This window comes from Palaemon carinicauda, chromosome 1 (genome assembly GCF_036898095.1).
Source record: "Palaemon carinicauda isolate YSFRI2023 chromosome 1, ASM3689809v2, whole genome shotgun sequence".
Lineage (NCBI taxonomy): Eukaryota > Metazoa > Arthropoda > Malacostraca > Decapoda > Palaemonidae > Palaemon > Palaemon carinicauda.
In genome coordinates this window covers 88,939,755-88,958,792 of record NC_090725.1, presented here as the reverse complement: position 1 = coordinate 88,958,792, position 19,038 = coordinate 88,939,755, and the positions used below count along the sequence as shown (strand labels likewise).

The 19,038-nt window shown below is 47.4% G+C and overlaps 2 protein-coding genes across 2 annotated transcripts in view; one reads left to right on the top strand and one right to left on the bottom strand.

The window, feature by feature from the left end:
• MED7 (mediator complex subunit 7) overlaps nucleotides 1-19,038 on the top strand; it is a 524,248-nt gene that overhangs the window by 363,905 nt on the left and 141,305 nt on the right. The gene's annotated exons all lie outside the window — the stretch shown is intronic.
• LOC137649740 (F-box only protein 9) overlaps nucleotides 1-19,038 on the bottom strand; it is a 215,923-nt gene that overhangs the window by 130,202 nt on the left and 66,683 nt on the right. The window contains exon 3 of the mRNA XM_068382692.1: nucleotides 14,201-14,431. Coding sequence (XP_068238793.1) covers nucleotides 14,201-14,431 — 231 coding nt within the window. The remainder of the gene's footprint in view (nucleotides 1-14,200; nucleotides 14,432-19,038) is intronic.

Sequence of the window (19,038 nt, the reverse complement as noted above, 5' to 3'; positions counted from 1 at the left end):
TCGGACTGCCTTCATCTCTAGGACGTTGATGTGCTATGCTTCTTCTTCTTCCGTCCAAGCGCCTCTTGCTGACTTGCCGAGAAGGTGTGCTCCCCACCCCACCTTGGAGGCGTCCGTGAAGAGAAGCATCTCGGGGGCTCGGCTGCGAAGGGCATCCCCTTGAGGGTACTCGCTCGATCCTGCCACCACTCCAGGGATTGTTTCGTCTCCGGAAGAACGGGAATTAACTTGTAGGGGAAGTCTAACTGGTTCCAGAGCCCCTTCATGTTCCATTGTATGCTCCTGAGTTTGAGCCTCCCTTGGAGGACCACTCTCTCTAATGATACTAGATGACCTATCAACCTCTGCCAGTCCTTGGCTCTCCTGGGCTGCCCTGAAAGGAAGGGCCGGAGGACCTGGTCCAGGTTGTTCAACCTCTCCCCCGACGTAAAGGCTCTCACTAGGCGGGAGTCCAGCACTATCCCCAAGTAAGTCATCCTGGTGGAGGGAGACAGATGCGACTTCTCCAGGTTGATAGTGATACCCAGAACTTTGCAGAATTGTATTAGTTTCACGCCTTGATCCTTCAAAACTACCTCTGAGGAAGAAAGAAGCAACCAGTCGTCCAGGTAGCGAATGAGGCGAATACCCCGTTCGTGAGCCCACACGGAGACTGTCGTGAAGATCCTCGTGAATACTTGGGGCGCTGTTGACAAACCAAAGCAGAGGGTCTTGAACTGCAAGATCTGGGTACCCCACTTCACCCAAAGAAACTTCCTGCTTGAGGGGTGGATAGGGATTTGAAAATATGCATCCTTGAGGTCTATGGACATCTTGAAGTCCCCTTCCCTCAGGGACTGCAGGACCGACTTCGGTGTGTCCATCTTGAAGTCGGTCTTGCACACAAACTTGTTGAGGGCTGACAGATCTATTACTGGTCTCCAACCTCCCGTCGCTTTCTCCACCAGAAAGAGTCGGCTGTAGAACCCTGGGCCCGGTTGAAGGACCGTTTCCATTGCCCCTTTTTCCAACATCGTGGATACTTCCTCCTGTAAGGCTGCCCTCTGACTGGCTGGAATCAGAGGGGGCGGTTCTGCCAGGAATGGTAGTCTGTAACCCTCCTTCAACACCGTTACTGTCCAGGGTTCCGCACCGTGGTCTTTCCATGCTTGCCAAAAATGTCTGAGGCATCCCCCAACCTGAGGCTTGGGCAGGAGTAGGGGGCCTTTCACCCTATCTCCTTCTGGAGGATCGACCTGAACGCCCTCTCCTGGAAGCTGAGTAGGATGTTCTAAACGAGGCCGGTGCTGTCGGAGCTCCTCTATGGGGGGCTGCGGTGGTTGAGCCCAAGAGGTGGATGGGGCGTCTCTCCTTGTCTGGCTAGGAGAGGCTCGAGAAGTAGAGGGTCCATCCTACGTAGGTCTTCTGTAAGGGGGTCTCCTCATGGCCTGAGGTCTGGGAATGCTCACTTCCTTCCTCCTCATGAGCTTCTCCATGATTTCTTCCATTTGCTTCAGGGGAAAAAGCGAGTCACCCTACACGGGCAGGCTCCTCAAAGCCCTCGCTTCCTTGTCTGGGATTCTCCTGGATAGCTTGGTCAGAACCGTATCCCTTCTCCTAAGGACCCAGTTGGCTGATAAAGCAAGAGACTGGAACGTCAAGAACTTCAGTGTCCTTCCTCCGGAGATGATTAGTTCTTTCAGGAGCTCTGTCCTCCGGGGCAGCCTGTCCTAACACTTCAAGGGAGGCCTCCATCCTGCAGGCTCCCGGTCGCTGCCCTTCCGGCACATAATATTTACTCTGGGACCTTAGACCCTGGAGTAATTTGGAGGCACTCTGGGATTTGGGGACTTCAGCATTGCCCGCCACAACCTTGTCAACACGCGTACGTCCCAGAACCACGTCCCTGGCCACAGGTAGCGCTAAGGAAGGTTTCTGCTGTACGGGGGCCTCCATTAGACGATTGAGCCTGGATCGCCAGGCATCCTCGTCGGCGGGAACAGGCTCCTCGATCCTGTGATGTCTCCGTATGAGGCCTATAACTCTTCGATAAGCCGAATCCTCGGTTGGAGAACCCTCCGTGTCGCCGACCGCGCCCTCTGTCTGGAGCTGAGGCGCTGTCCCGACGGGCACCTCCGTCTAGCGCTGAGGCGCTGACCCGACAGGCACCTCCGTCTGGCGCTGAGGAGCTGTCCCGACGGGCACCTCCGCACTAGTCCGCGGTCCTGGGACGGGCACCGCCGTGTTGGCGAGGGCTTCCGTCCTTAGATTGTCCTTCGACAATGAGGGCGAGGCTTCTGTGGGCTTGCCCGACGGAGGAAGCCGTCCCTGTTTATCCAAAGGTCGAGCCAATTTTGCTGACTCGAAGAGGCTGCCCGTCCGAGAAGGCGACTCCCTCCGCTGGGCGGGTTGAGTCGGCTTTTTCGCGGCCTTACGCCTGTCCGAAGAGGTCCTAGCGTTCTTGTCCTTCCGAGGTTCAAACCTGTGGCTGGAAGAGGGCCTCCTTGGAGAACTGTCTCTGGAACGCCAACTCGCAGAGCTCGGGATCGCAGCGAAGTCCGCGAGCTTCCTCCGGGGGACGAGGACCCATTCTTCTTTGGGAGATCTACTCCTCCTGTATTTCTTCCTCGGAGACCTGGAACGCCTTCTCCCATGTCTAGACCTAGAACGCGACCTCGAACGGGAACGTCTGCTCCTGGATCTATCACTCCTCCGGCGGCGCCTCCTCCGCGCTTCTCCCTCCGAAGAGAACGATGAACCTGCCGCTGAAGACTCAGACGACTCTGCATAACGTGACCGAGGGGCAGGCGCATGGTGAATAGACGGCCTCGTGACTTGCTGGGTTCCGGAGGTCGAAGGTTGCAGAAACATGTCCGGAACTGCCGAAAGAGGAGCTGGGGGAGAGTTCGGTCGCTCTACGTTGGGTAACCAGGAACCAAGGCCTTCTTCTATCCTCAACGGGGACCTACCTGGAGTCCTCGGGGGTCCCCATCCGAAGGGATCCACTACCGGAGAGTCTACCTTATCTTGGGTGCCATCAGCTGCGGAGGTACCTGAAATGTAGGCCCATGACGCGGGCGAAGAAACAGGGACATTTTTACCCCACATGGGGTCATCTGACGAGACGTGCCCCCCAAGCACAAGGGCAGAGTCTCCAAGACCCCCTCTGAAAACACATTCAGACCCCCCACTTGCCTGCAAAGAGTCAGCAACCCCAACATCTCGAAGACTAGACTCCTGGGGAAGAGCCATCGGCTTCTTCCCCGCAACGGACTTACCTCGTCCCCTACTCTGGGTAGGGGAAGATGGGAGAGAAAAACCGTCAGACTTCCCTCCTGGCGACGTCAAGGGCGAAGAGGTGCTTGCCTTCCTGGGAGATCGCTTAGCAGACGACTTCTTCTTCGTACTAAAACGAACTCACTGGATTTCACTCCACGACACACACTCCGGACACGTGTCCGACGGAGAGCACACTCTACCCCTACACGAAGAGCAAAGGGAATGCGGGTCAACCTCCGGCTTGGACAAAAACGCTCCACACGACTTCCCGGCTCTAGGCCCAGGACAACGGCGGGCATGCTCCATGATGCACAACACAACACCGTAAGACACAGGAACGCAGGGAAAGGATAAGGAATACACTTGGGAAAGCGCAAGGGAATCAAGCGAACATGCAAGAACACAAGGGAAAGTACAGGGATACCACGTGGGAGACACGTGGGACACGCGAGTCGGGGACACAAAGGGTCGCACTGAGAAAGGAGAGCGTCAGGATGGTATCACGAATGAATGAATGAATGATTTAAAGTTTTCAGGATGGTATCACGACGCGACCAGAGAACTTACTGAGGGTCGAGACCCAAGCTAACATGCGACCTGGCTCGGGACTAGCCTCAGGGCACGTATCCTTCCGCCTGAGGTGGTCCTCACAGAAACGGAAGTAGGGTAAACTACACAAAACTCTGGTCGGTTGAGAGGAGATTCCAGGTACCTCCTAAGAAAGTAGTTTGAGGTAAGTCTCCGTGTTGGAACAAATTTTATGTCTAGACACAGAAAATAAAAAAAAAAATTCATTAAAAAAAAAAAAAGGAAAATAAAAAATCTGTCACACAGAACTATTTCATTTATAAAGAAGTTTTTATAGTATGACTTTCAAAACAATTGGTTTCATATTAGTGGAGAAAAATGTACCTATAAATTTTTTTTAAATCATGATTTTTGCTAAGATTAAAAAGTCTTTGATCAAATGACTTGAAATTTTTATATGATGAAGGTATCACATATGTCTAAAACATATATAGAAATTGTTTATTTTGAATACTTGGAAAAAAGTATTCATGGCTTGGCGGACGGTCTCCTTAAATGACTTATAAAAAAGAATCAATATATTTAAGAAATGTAAAATGAAACTCTCAAAAAGAAAGATTACCTCAGGCATGGGTCATATCAAAACAAACTGAATACAGCGCCAAAAAACATTTGCGAATAATCTGGGAACTACTGACATGGATGATTCTCTCTTTGATTGTCTTCTTACCATTATGGCTAAGATACAAGAAGATGATAGAAAGGCCTCTTTTGTTTTTGTTGGTGATTTCAATGCTCACCATAGTGAGTGGTTAAATTCTGTTTCTCCTACCAATCGCCATGGCTTAAGAGCTTTAGACTTTGCTTCTAAATCAGGCTGTGAGCAAATCATAAATGAAGCTACTCACAGGTCTGGTAACTGCTTAGACCTCGTATACACCGACTGACCTGGCATTATAACAAGTAAGGTTGGTTCTCCAGTTGGGACATCTGATCATGCCTTGATTTCATTGGTAGTGAAGACTGAGCAGCCTGTCCCTGATGCATCTTACTCATGTAAGATTTATATGAAATCTCACGCAGACTGGAATGGGATTTTGCATGATCTTTTGGGCTTGAATTGGTCGCAATTGTATAGTAGTGTTGATCCTGCAGTCCCCTTGAATGAGCCCCTTGAATGAGAATCTAGTCAGCATAATTGATAGGCATATCCCTTCTCGTGTACTAAGGTACCAAGTGAAGGACAAACCATGGTTCAATGATGATTGTAGACATGCTTATTTGGAGAAGCAGGAGGCCTATCATCTTTGGAAGGGTAATAGATTAGATTTGACCTGGAATAACTATACTTAGCTTAGAGCTTTTGCTCAGAGTTTATGCTTCAACTGAGAAAGAATAATATTTAACCATAAAAGAAACCCTTTCTGGTACAACCCAGGAGTATAAGTGGTGGACTACCCTTAAATCTGTACTCTTTGGTATAGATGCAACAATTCCTCCTTTACTTAAACCAGATGGCTCTGTCACTCACTGTCCAAAGGAAAAGGCAACCCTTTGGGCAGATGTGTTTGTCAGCAAGCAGAGTAATGAGAATCTCAAACTTCCTCATTCCTGTTTTCTTGAGGCTAAACTAACTAGTTTAGCTTTTTGATCTCTTGAAATTAAAGCTCTCTTGATGGACCTCAATGTTTATGGAGGTGTAGATCCAAATGTTATTTTTCCTTTGTTTTTTATAAAGACTGCAGTTCTTAGCTCCAAAGTTATCTGTTATTTTGCGCAAGTTAGCAAGAAGAGGAGCTTTTAGCACTTGTTGGAGAATTGGTAATATTACTCCAATATGTAAATGTGTTTGTGGTAGCTCAAGTCCAACTGATTACCACCCAATTTCCATAACTCCCATATTATCTGAAGTTTTTTAACGTCTTTTGGCAAAACGCCTTAATAGGTTTGCTGAAGATAATCATCTGTTCCCTAGTTTGCAATTTGGTTTTTGTAAAGGCCTTGGAGTATTTGATGCCCTTCTTACAATCTCCAATGCTGTACAGAAATCCCTTGATTGTGGTCAGGAGGGTCGTATGATTGGCCTTGATTTTAGTGCTGCCTTTGGCAGTGTTAATTATGGGGCTCTTGTTTTCAAACTCAAACAGTTGAGAGTGGGTGGGTTGTTTCTTAGCATCATTATTGAATTTTTAAGTAATAGATCCCTCCTCGTAAGGATCCTTCAGTCCCTTTCCCTTCAGGGGATCTGTCTGACAGTGCATCCGTCAGCCAACAGCCCTGGTTCAGTGCCTTAGTCAGAGCCGTAACACAGGCTTTCAAGCCTGTCCTGTCTGATCGCTCATCAGAGCAACCTATAGCTCTAGACCTAAGGCATGGAACCATGGCTTCCTCTACCCCTTTGAAGAGGAAAAAAGGAGTTTCTGACGTGGTCACTTCCCCGAGGGGGAAGCTGACTCCATGCAGACCATCGAGGCAAAGTCCTCCAGGGGAGGAAAAAATCCTAGAGGGAGCAGCCGAAGCCGCAAACGCTAGGATAGGCAGTCCCCCTGCATTTCCACCAGGGGGGGGATGCCAACAAAGTTGCTCAGACAGGTGGAAGCAACTCGGGGCCGATTCCTGGACTATCTCTGTGATCAGTCTAGGATATCGCATCCCATTCATAACATCTCTACCTTCCCTAACCAGGAATCCAGTGTCATTAAACTCCCTTGCCATGGGATTGGTAAGGGGGCAAGCCCTTTGGGCAGAAGTCCAGACCCTGTTAAAGAAGGGCGCTCTCCAAGTCGACTGTTTCTTGTAAAGAAGGCGTCTGGGGGCTGGAGACCAGTCATCGACCTCTCAGCCCTGAACAAGTTTGTCAAACAAACGCCGATCAGCATGGACAGCAGACACGGTCAGACTAGCAGTAAGACCGCAAGACTTCATGTGCACACTGGACCTAAAGGACGCATACTTCCAGATCCCAGTCCATCCGTCTTCAAGGAAGTACTTAAGATTCAGCCCAGACAACAGAAAGTACCAGTTCAAGGTGCTGTGCTTCATTCTTTCCACAGCACCACAAGTCTTCACCAGAGTGTTTACCCTAGTGTCATCTTGGGCACACAGGATTGGCATCCGTCTCCTCCATTATCTGGACGACTGGATAATCCTAGCAGACTCGGTGTTAATCCTTCTTCAAGACCGAGACAAACTTCTGAGACTTTGCCAGGATCTGGGGATCATGGTAAATCTCGAGTAGTCCTCTCTACTTCCTACTCAGAGACTGGTATACTTATGCTTGATCACAGACACCAATCTCCACAAAGCCTTCCCATCAGACGACAGGATAACAAGGCTGAGAAAGGTCGCAAGACCTTTCCTCAGACAAGAAGAACTTCCAGCCCAATCGTGGTTACGTCTCCTCGGTCACCTTTCATCGCTGACCTGTCTAGTTCCCAATGGTCGCCTCAGGATAAGATCCCTCCAGTGGCGACTCAAGTCCCGGTGGAATCAAGCCACTCCCTGGACATCCAGATCCCCATGGGACCTGCGGAACTGACAGACCTTCAGTGGTGGGTGACAGACGAGAATCTACAAAAGGGAGTGGACCTTCTCGTCCTCTCCCCGGATTTGATGCTGTTCTCAAACACTTCAAAAACAGGGTGGGGGCCCACGTGCTACACCAAACGACCTCAGGACTCTGGTCAGAAACAGAAAAGTACCTCCACATAAATCTCCTAGAGATGAAGGCTGTCTTTCTGGCCCTTCAACAGTTCTAACAGTTCCTGGCGGGCCAATCAGTGGTGGTGATGAGCGGCAACACCACAGTAGTGGCCTACATCAACAAGCAAGGAGGTACTTTTTCGCAGCAACTATCCCATCTAGCAGTAGAGATACTGAGATGGGCCGAAATCCACTCGATACCACTATCGGCATACTTCATTCTGGGCAAAAGGAATGTGCTCGCCGACAACCTGAGCAGAGCATCTCAGATAGTGAATACCGAGTGGTCTTTGGATCATCTAGTAGCCAACAAAGTCCTGACTTTGTGGGGTTCTCCGACTGTGGACCTCTTTGCAACGGCCCTGAACTTCAGGCTCCTGCTGTATTGTTCCCCAGTCCCAGACCCCAAGCTCTCTGGCAAGATGCTTTCCAACAACGGTGGGACAACATCGACGTTTACGCCTTTCCTCCGTTCTGTCTGATGAGGAGGCTACTCAACAAGACCAGAACATCGGTCAATCTTTCAATGACCCTCATAGCTCTGCTATGGCATCACACAGAATGGTTTCCGGACCTTCGGCAACTCCTAACGGAGCCTCCAAGAGAACTCCCTTCATGACACAATCTACTTAAACAACCACATGCCAACATCTTCCACAAAGCCATAGCTTCACTACAACTTCAAGCCTCTCCTCGCTGAGAGAGGATTTTCGCAACAAGTTGCGATCAGGATGTCTGGATACCTGCGTAAATCAACAGCAGCAGTCTACCAGGCAAAGTGGAAAGTCTTCTGTGGTTGGTATCTCTCCACTCGATGCCACTATTTCAGCAATAGCTGAGTTCCTCGTGTATTTGCGTGAAGAAATGCGCATATCAGTCTCGGCAGTGAAAGGCTATCGCTCAGCCATAAGCCTCGCCTTTAGACTGAAAAGAATGGATATTTCTTCATCGTTAGAACTTTCTTTATTCATATGGAGTTATAAACTTGCCTGTCCTCAGTCAGAAGTGAGACCTCCACCATGGAACGTGGTTTGGGTTCTCAGGTCTCTTAAGAAACCTCCCTATGAACCATTACGTCAGGCAACAGATCGCCACCAGACTTGGAAGACGGTGTTCCTGCTAGCTTTGGCTTCAGCCAAACGAGTCAATGAACTTCATGGTCTCTCACACGACATCGCCCATTCAAGAGGATGGGGAGAGGTAACATTCAGCTTTGTCCTTTGTCCCTTAGTTTATTGCTAAGACTCAGAACCCGGGAGTAGCAAATCCTCTATTCGACTCCTTCCGGATTTCTAGTCTCCGTACTGTAACAGATGACCCAGACCATCTCTTACTATGCCCAGTAAGGAGTTTGAGGCTGTATCTTAAGAGAACAGCCGCAGCACATCCTCGTGTGTCTGCACTATTCGTCAGCACAGGAAGGACCAAGATGAGAGTCACCAAGAACACCATCTCAGCATGGATTCGCAGGGTCAATGACCATGCACTGAATCCAGACCCTCCTCCGTCACGTCGCCCCAGAGCACATGATGTCAGGGGCATAGCTAGGTCCCTGGCCTTCAAAAGAAACTACTGTATTCAGTGACGCAGGTTCTTCAAGCTGGGGTGTGGAAGTGTCAGTACAGGTTCACATCTCACTACCTGCAAGACGTGACCCACAGGAGACTCGATACGTTCTCTATCGGTCCTCTGGTGGCTGCACAACAGCTGGTTTAAAACTTCAAGCTCCTTATTGGACAAGTAGCAGAAGGCTGAGGGCATTGTTACCCACTTTTAGTCTGCAAGAATGAAAAGGTTTGACTGGCCCTTATTCTTTTCTTCATTCTCCCCTCTCTTGGGGAAAGCAGCATCCTGGGTTCTCTACATATCTGACCTCAAACCACTGCAGGTAAACCATGCTCCCTTGTATACCTAGTATTAAGATTAATACTGTTGCGTCTCCATACCCTAAGGAGGTGGTATTGGGAAAGTCCTAGAGCACAGTTTTTCCCTCTAAAGAACTCGGAATAACTTTACCAGGACAGTCACACTCCTACATACCTTCACACACAGCTTGCGTAGGCCGCAACAAGGTTTTTAGCGAGGCGCAGGGACTCCTTATTCCTTGAGTGCTGACACACTCAGATAAGGAGCCCCCGGGTAAAGCCTAAAGACCAGATTGGCTGGGACGTCCACCCTTCCTAATGGGTGAGTCACCCCTATCATATAGCATGGTTTGTATTCCAGTTACGGAACAAATGACAAATTTGTAGATACAGTGAGCCCTCGCTACTTCGCGGTTCGACTATCGCGGATTCACCATTTCGCGGATTTTTTTCATAACGCATGTATATACATACAGTATATCGCGGATTTTCCGGAAATTTCGAAAATAGCCGCGATATATGAAGATCCCAAATATTTCGTTAATTCCATTAATAATTAGTAATATCTGCTCTTACTGATGGTTCATTGCATTACATATGACATGTAATTCAGTACAGAAAGAAATAAAACACGAAAAGAGAATGTGATCATACGATAATTCAGTATACGTAGTAAAATTATATCGAACATGAAACGCAAATCAGATGCAGTCTGACTTTGTCATATTTGAATGGTGTAAGGCTGCTGATGGCTACTACAACAAATGTAATGGATGTGCATCTTTTCCATGAATCTTTTGTATGTATACGTACGTAGTACTGCATCCAACAATATTCTTTGTTGCAAAAATCACATCTCGAATAAGCGTACATATCCTATAACAAAACAAGCGTAAAATAGCGTATGTAAAGCATACTGTATATAGTACCTTGTATTTGAATTTGTAACTACTACGTAGCATGTAAGACGGACTGTGATTGGTTCCAGTGCTGATAGATGACGAATCAGCTCCCAAGTTTTGAAATCTAGACTGTGATTGGTGTTTTGACCGCTTCTCCGATCCGCAGCATCTTCTCGCGGCCACTTTGTTTGCCGCTCTCTCGCAGGGTAGATCTGCTATGTTACTGTGTAACTTTAATCTGTGCTGTGCGTGACTGTTTTAAGTTGAACTTTTTGTTGAACTTTCTGTTTAACCCCTACAATAGCTCCCAAGCGTTCAATGGCTCCTAAGCGTTCTGCTTCTACTAAGGCTGGTAGTGAGCCTTAAACGCCACCGAAAAATGATGACGATTGCTGAGAAGGTGACACTTCTCGATATGTTGAAAGAAGGCAGAAGTTACGCGGCCGCAGCCCGCCATTTTGGAGTGAACGAATCCACCGTTCGCTACATTAAGAAGGACGAGGCGAACATTAGAAAGACGGCTGCCATCACCTTTAGCAGGTCAGCGAAGCGAGTTGTTACCGCTTGTAATAAAACGATCGTCCGTAGGGAAGGTGCTTTAGCAGTCTGGATTGCCGACTGCCGGAAGAAGAACATAGCCTTGGATACGAACACCATCCGAACCAAGGCTTTGGGTTTGTATGAGAATTTTGCGGCAAAGGAATCTCAAGACGACGATGGCGACCATGCTGAAGAAGACGAAGATGATGTACTAGATGAACCTCAAGCAGGGACATCCACTGATTCCCAGCCTCAGAAACAACGTTTTTCCGCCAGCAAAGGATGATTCGCGAAGTTTCAGAAACGCTTCGGCCTGAAAAGCGTTTCCCTGCATGGCGAGGCTGCTTCCGCTGACACTACCACTGCTGAAACTTACGCGAATGAGACATTTAAGAACATTATCACTGAAGGTGGATACAAGCCGGAACAAGTGTTTAATATGGATGAGACCGGCTTGTTTTGGAAGAGAATGCCGTCGCGAACTTTCCTGTTCAAAGAAGAAGCCAAAGCCTCTGGCTTTAAAGCATTCAAAGATCGTGTTACCCTCGTGATGTGTGGCAATGCTGCTGGATTTTTGCTAAAGCCGGGGCTTATTTACAAATCGAAAAACCCTCGCGCTTTGAAAAACAAAAATAAGAATCTCCTTCCTGTGTACTGGATGCATAATCCAAAAGCATGGATTACGAAGATGCTGACCTCCAACTGGTTCCACCAGTGTTTTATACCGCAAGTCAGTAAATATCTCTTAGAGAAGGGCTTGCCATTTAAGATCCTTCTCCTTATGGATAACGCTGCTGGAGACACAACTGATCTGTCGAATGAGGGCATTCAGGTTGAGTTCCTGCCACCCAACACAACGTCATTAATTCATCCGATGGACCAGGGGGTTATCAGGGCGTTCAAGGCCCTCTACGAAGAATACCTTGGCGGACCTCGTTGCGTGTGTGGATGCTGCCCAAGATGATGAGGATGAAACTTTCAATTTGAAGGCGTACTGGCGGAAGTACACAATAGCCACGTGCCTGCAGAACATCCAGAAGGCACTGAAAGAAATGAAACCTGCTACTGTTAATGCGAGCTGGAATAAGTTGTGGCCCCAGGTTGTTTACGATGACGAGGGATCTACACCTGCTGAGATTCAACACTCTGCAATACGGAAATCTGTGCAGTTGGCTGCGATAATTGGAGGTGACGGGTTTGGCGACATGACGACTGAAGACGTCGACGAGTTGTTGGACTGCCATTCCCAGCCGCTTTCTAACGAAATCGGCCAGTGAAGAAGACAGTGAAACACAGGAAGAGACCCAAGAAAATGTCGAAGAAACGGGCTTAACATTAGAACGGCTTGCCAAGCTCTGCAACCTTGCGAAGGAGTTGAAAGAATTGTCGCAAGAGTGGGACGAGGATATGGTTCGTTCTATGCAATTCTGCAACAAAATCGATGAAGACATGACTCCCTACAGGATGCTTTTCGAGCGAAAAAAGAAGCAGCGGCAGCAACTTCCGATCACAATGTTCTTCAAGCCTCGCAAAAAAGAGCCAGTTCCTCCTGCTACTATGCCTTCGGAAGAAATTGAAGAAGTGTCCCAGGAAGAAGTTTGAAGAGGTGTCCCAGGAAAAGACACCTCCGTCTGAAGAGACGTAAAATATTATCATTGGCTGCGCAGTAGAAGACATCATCATCTTCATCATCATCATTTCTACTGTGCAGCAAATTCATCGCCATCATCATTTAAGTTTTTCTTCAACTTCTTTCGTGGTGAGTACAGTAACAATCTTTATTTTTTTTACTACTTTAATATTCTAACATTTTAATATTTGTGCCTGTTTTAGTTTAGGGTACTGTAGTACATGCATTAAGTGTTCTGTACATTAAAGGGTAGTTTGTTAACAGTACTACGTAAAGGGAAGGTTTTAAAAGTCTGAATATACATGTTGAATAAATACGTAAATATGGTGTCCCTACTTCGCGAATTTTCAGCTATCGCGGTCGGGTTTGGAACCTATCTACCGCGATAAACGAGGGTTCACTGTAATTTGTATTTTTCCTAACTATACAAACCTTAGCTATTTAACCAAACTTACCCGCCAGCCCTATCCCCCTTGAAGTCCTACCTCCAAGCAAAGTGAGCTCAATCACAAGTGTGTGAGGTTAAGAGGTAGCAAGCTACCCTTCCTACCCCCCGCTAACTAGCGGTGTGGGTAGTTAACCCTCGTTAAAAATCAATGGCTCGTCATTTCAGCAACGCTGAAAGTAATACCCCTATTAAGTAGCTGAAGTTTGTATAGTTAGGAAAAATACAAATTATCTACGAATTTGTCATGTTTAGCTCTCGCAGGTACTAAAGTGTCTCATTAAAGAGGATACACCGTTGCACTTTTAGGGTCAAGAGTGATGTATGTGATGTTGCAATGGAATGAACCCCTATTATACACCCATAAGAGGATGAGCATGTGCCAGGGGTTTATTACGGTCAGTCACTCGATCAAGGAGCATTCAGGTGAGAGCCAAGCGTTCAGCGTGCTAAGTGCTTTGCTCATTAATTATAGCATATGTTCAGGTGTAAGCTTTGCGTCCACCATGAGCGAACGCTGAGCGCATTGCGAGAGAGTGTTAAGCATTTCTCTCAGGTGAGTCCTGCTCTCACCTTGAGCGCACGCTGAGCATGAGCCGAGTGTGCTGAGAAACAGCTTGTGTAAGCATATTTCTTAAAGAGACTTAACCGCTTGCCAAGTCTGGCAATTGGAAAGCAAAGCAATCAGCTTCCAATAAGAAAGGTTGAAAACGTTGAATCGACAAAACTAACTAGGACGCCTGTTGCACTTGTGTGTATAAACACAGACGAAAGACTTCCTTTGGGAAGGCGTCTATTCCTTTGACTTCAGGGAAGTCTAATTCTAAGGCTGCAAAGGTGAGCGTCCAAGTCTCCGACTCCACGACAATATCCACAAGATGACTGTCATACCAGGAACAAAGTCCAAGAAAGCCATTTAACGTCTGGAAAGCATAAAAATTTTCCAAAGTCTCCTGCCAGTGGAAACAGACAAATGTATCCACTGACAGCTGAAATCAAAGTGGTTTATCAGTGAGCAAGCGGATGGGCGGTGCTTCCCTCTACTGACTGGTAACAACCATTCAATTGTTGGAAGCTCATTAAAAGTTTTAACAGCCGTATTCCAGCTTCACTGATATCATACTCTATATAAAGGATGAAGGTTTGTATTTGTGTAGGAACAAATCTTTTTTCACACTTGAAAAATAATTATTATTAATTAGCACAGTACTGTAACTCACAATAAATCTACAGTAAAATTAATGATAAAGAAATCTAACAACATTCTTTTAATGGAGCTGTAAACTGTCATTCTATGACAACACCAAACATTTATAACAATAGACTGTACTTTTGACTCAATATCTGGTTGGATTTCTTCATCTCCTTTGTCTACGTTGCTCCTATCTGTTTCCTTCGCAACATTAGTTTCTGGTCGGCTTTCTTGCCCCTGGGTGGGGCGGGGAGATCTTGATTGACCTTGGCGATTTTTGGATGGGGTCAAAGGTGTTGGTGAAGACCCTTGACTTTCTAATTCCCGGCGCCATTCTTTACGAAATGACGCTAACACAGATTCGGGATCCTGCAAAGACCAATAAGATACAGTACTGTACTGTATTCAGTGAGAGATAATACATAACTATCGCACACTTGTCAAAATTCATACAAAACAATAAAACCCATTGGGGTTAAATGTACAGTACATACTGTACCCTTAAATTGTTTATCAACACTATTTAAGAAATTTTTGAAAATGGTCATGTAACTGGTGTAAAAACCAAGGAATTAATAGGACAACATAGTAAAAAAAAAAATGTACAGTACTGTAAAATAAATTAATAAGGTAGTGCTGCCACAAGTAGAATAAATATACCAACATCCATTCAAAGAAGGTAAAACATAAAAAACTATTTAGATAATAGGGAATTTGAACTAATAGCCTTTTCATTTTCAGGATACAAATTGCTCTAGCGTTTCAGCAGCTAGTTAGAGAATGACTTGAGTTTATATATATAAAAAAGAAAAAAAATATGGTAAAAATAAATAATAATAATAATAATAGTAAGACATCATAATCAGCCATTGTTAATTAAAGGTATTTGCAAGAAAAAAAACAACTTAAGATTGGGATATTTAATCATGTCTAAATGAAGCGAAAATGAAGATCATCCAGATAAGAGTTTAATGCATCATAGAATCCTATTATAGTATGACAAATTCGTAGATAATTTGTATTTTTCCTAACTATACAAACCTTAGCTATTTAATATGGGTATTACTTTCGGCGTAGCTGAAATGACGAGCAATTAAAATTTTAACGAGGGTTTAATACCCCACCGCTAGTTAGCAAGGGGGTAGGGAGGGGTAGCTTGCTACCCCTCCCCCCAACACACCTGTGATTAGCTCACTTTGCTTAGAGGTAGGACTTCCCGGGGGACAGGGCTGGCGGGCAAGTTTGATTAAATAGCTAAGGTTTGTATAGTTAGGAAAAATACAAATTATCTACCAATTTGTCATTTGTTCCGTAACTAAAATACAAACCACGCTATTTAATATGGCTGACTCAACCCTTAGGTAGGGTGGTAAGTCCCAGCCATTACTGGCTTTTGGCTTTTTGCCCGGGGACTCAAAATCTGAGTGTGTCAGTACTCAAAGATAAGGAGTCCCTGCACCTCGCAAGTGCCTTGCTCTGCAAGAACCGTGGCCTACGTAAGCTTGTGTGTGAAGGAATGAAGTGTGACTCGTCCTAGGAAGTTGACCTGAAGTCCTTTAGATGGAATTCTAGGATAGGACGTTCCCAATACCACCTCGTAAGGGTATGGGGATGTGACAGTATCATCTTAATACTAGGAACACAAGGAAACATGGTTTACCTGCAGTGGTTTGAGGTCAGCTGTGCAGAGAACCCAGGATGCTGCTTTCCCCGAGAGAGGGGAGAATGAAGAAAAGAATAAGGGCCAGGCATACCTTTTCATTCATGCAGACTAAAACCGGGTAACAATGCCCTCAACCCTCTGCTACTTGTCCATTAAGGAGCCTGAGGTTTAAACCAGCTGTTGTGCAGCCACCACAGGGCCGATAGAAAACATATCGAGCCTCCTGTGGGTCACATCTTGCAGGTAGTGGGCTGTGAAGGTCGTCTGACGCTTCTAAACCCCTGCTTGTAAAACCTGCGTCACTGAGTAGTTCTTCTTGAAGGCCAGGGACGTAGCAATGCCCCTGACATCATGTGCTCTAGGGAGACGTGACGGAGGGTTGGGATTCAGGGAATGATGGATAACCCTGCGAATCCACCCTGAGATAGTATTCTTAGTGACCCTCCTCTTCGTCCTTCCGGTGCTCACAAACATTGCGTGCACCCGAGGACAAAATGCAGATGTTCTCTTAAGATAGAGCCTCAGACTCCTCACTGGGCACAGTAGGAGATGGTCTGGGTCATCTGTTACAGAACAAAGACTCGAAATCCGGAAAGAGTAGAACTGAGGGTCCGGCAATCCTGGATTTTGAGTCTTAGCAACAAACTCAGGGACGAATCTGAACGTTACCTCCCCCCATCCCCTTGAATGGGTGATGTCATACGAGAGACCACGAAGTTCGCCGACTCGCTTGGCCGAGGTCAAAGTAAGTAGGAACACCGTCTCCCAAGTCAGGTGGTGATCAGAAGCCTGGCGTAATGGTTCGAAGGGAGGTCTCTTAAGAGACCTGACAACTCGAACCACGTTCCATGGAGGAGGTCTCACTTCCGCCTGAGAGCAGGTAAGTTCATAACTTCGTATGAGTAGAGAAAGTTCCAGCGAAGAGGAAATGTCCATTCCTTTGAGCCTGAAGGCTAGACTTAAGGCTGAGCGATAGCCTTTCACTGCCGAGACTAAAAGGCGCATTTCTTCCCGCAAATACACGAGAAACTCCGCTATTGCTAGAATAGTGGCATCAAATGGAGAGATACCCCTTCCACGACACCAACCACAGAAAACTCTCCACTTTGCCTGGTAGACCCCTGCGGATGACTTTCGCAGGTGTCGAGACATTCTTTCAGCAACTTGTTGCGAAAAGCCTCTCTCTGTGAGGAGATGCTGGATAGTCTCCAGGCGTGAAGCCGCAGCTTCTTCGCTGCGGCTTTGTGAAAGATGTTGGCGTGTGGTTGTTTGAGTAGCTCGTGTCGTGGAAGAAGTTCTCTCGGGATTTCCGTCAGGAGCTGCAGAAGGTCCGGAAACCACTCAGTGTGATGCCATAGCGGAGCTATCAAGGTCATTGAAAGGTTGACCGATATTCTGGTCTTGTTGAGTACCCTCCTCATCAGACAGAACGGGGGAAAGGCGTATACGTCGATGTTGTCCCACCGTTGTTGGAAGGCATCTTGCCAGAGTGCCTTGGGGTCCGGGACTGGGGTGCAGTACAGCGGAAGCTTGAAATTCAAAGCTGTCGCGAACAGATCCACCGTCGCGGAACCCCACAAAGTCAGGACTTTGTTGGCTACTAGACGATCCAAAGACCACTCGGTACTCACTATCTGGGATGCCCTGCTCAGACTGTCGGTGAGCACATTCCTCTTGCCTGGAATGAAACGAGCTGATAGTGGAATCAAATGGACTTCGGTCCATCTCAGTATCTCTACTGCAAGATGGGATAGCTGCTCTGAAAAGGTACCTCCCTGCTTGTTGATGTAAGCCACTACCGTGGTGTTGTCGCTCATCACCACCACAGAGTGACCCGCCAGGTACTGTTGGAACTGTTGAAGTGCCAGGAATACGACCTTCATTTCTAGCAGATTTATGTGGAGGCACTTTTCTGATTCTGACCACAGGCCTGAGGTCCTGTGGTTCAGAACATGGGCCCCCCCACCCTTTCTTTGAGGCGTCCGAGAACAGCATCAAATCCTGGGAGAGGACGAGAAGATCCACTCCCTTTCGTAGGTCCTCGTCTGTCACCCACCACTGAAGGTCCGTCCGTTCCGCAGGACCCATAGGGACCAAGACGTCCGGGGAATCGTGTCCCTAATTTCACCGGGACTTGAGCCGCCATTGCAGGTATCTCATCCTGAGGCGACCGTTTGGAACTAGACGGGCCAGGGAAGAAAGGTGACCGAGGAGACGTAACCACAATTGGGCTGGGAGTTCTTCTCGTCTGAGGAAAGGATCTGCGACCCTCCTCAGCCTTGCTATCCTGTCGTCTGATGGGAAGGCTTTGTGGAGATTGGTGTCCAAGATCATGCCTAGATATACCAGTCGCTGAGTTGGAAGCAGAGAAGATTTCTCGAGATTTACCATGATCCCTAGACCTTGGCAAAGTCCCATTAGCTTGTCTCGGTGTCGAAGAAGGGTCGACTCCGAGTCTGCTAGGATCAGCCAGTCGTCCAGATAACGGAGGAGATGGATGCCGATCCTGTATGCCCACGAAGAAATCAGGGTGAACCCTCTGGTAAATACCTGAGGTGCTGTGGAGAGACCGAAACACAACACCTTGAACTGGTAGATCTTGTTTTCTAGGCTGAATCTTAAGTACTTCCTTGAAGACGGATGGACTGGGATCTGGAAGTACGCGTCCTTCAGATTCAGTGTACACATGAAGTCTCGTGGTCTCACTGCAAGTCTGACCGTGTCCGCCGTCTCCATACTGAACGGGGTTTGTTTGACAAACCTGTTCAGAGCTGAGAGGTCGATGACTGGTCTCCAGCCTCCAGACGCCTTCCTTACAAGAAAGTGTCGACTGAAGAAGCCTGGGGAACCATCAACGACCTCCTGGAGAGCGCCCTTCTTTAACATGGTCTCGACTTCTGCCCGTAGGGCTTGCCCCCTTGCCGATCCCATGACAAAGGAGCTCAACGACACTGGATCCGCTGTCAGGGAAGGTAGAGATGTTGTGAACGGGACGCGATATCCCTGACTGATTACGGAAATTCTCCAGGAATCGGCCCCGAGTTGCTGCCACCTGATTGCGCAACTTTGTAGGCATCCCCCACTGGTGGACATGCAGGGGGATTGCCAATCCTAGCATTTGCGGCCTCGGTCACTCCCTCTAGGATTTTTCCCTCCCCTGGAGGACTTTTTGCCTTTTTTGTCTTTGAAAGGAAAGGGCTTCGACACCGTTGCCTTTGCTGCCACTGCCGGTTTCGTCGTCTTGGACGGGCGAGGTTGTTGAGGTGCTGGAGGTTTATAGGGCTTTGATGTAAGAGCCCTATGTAGGAGAGAG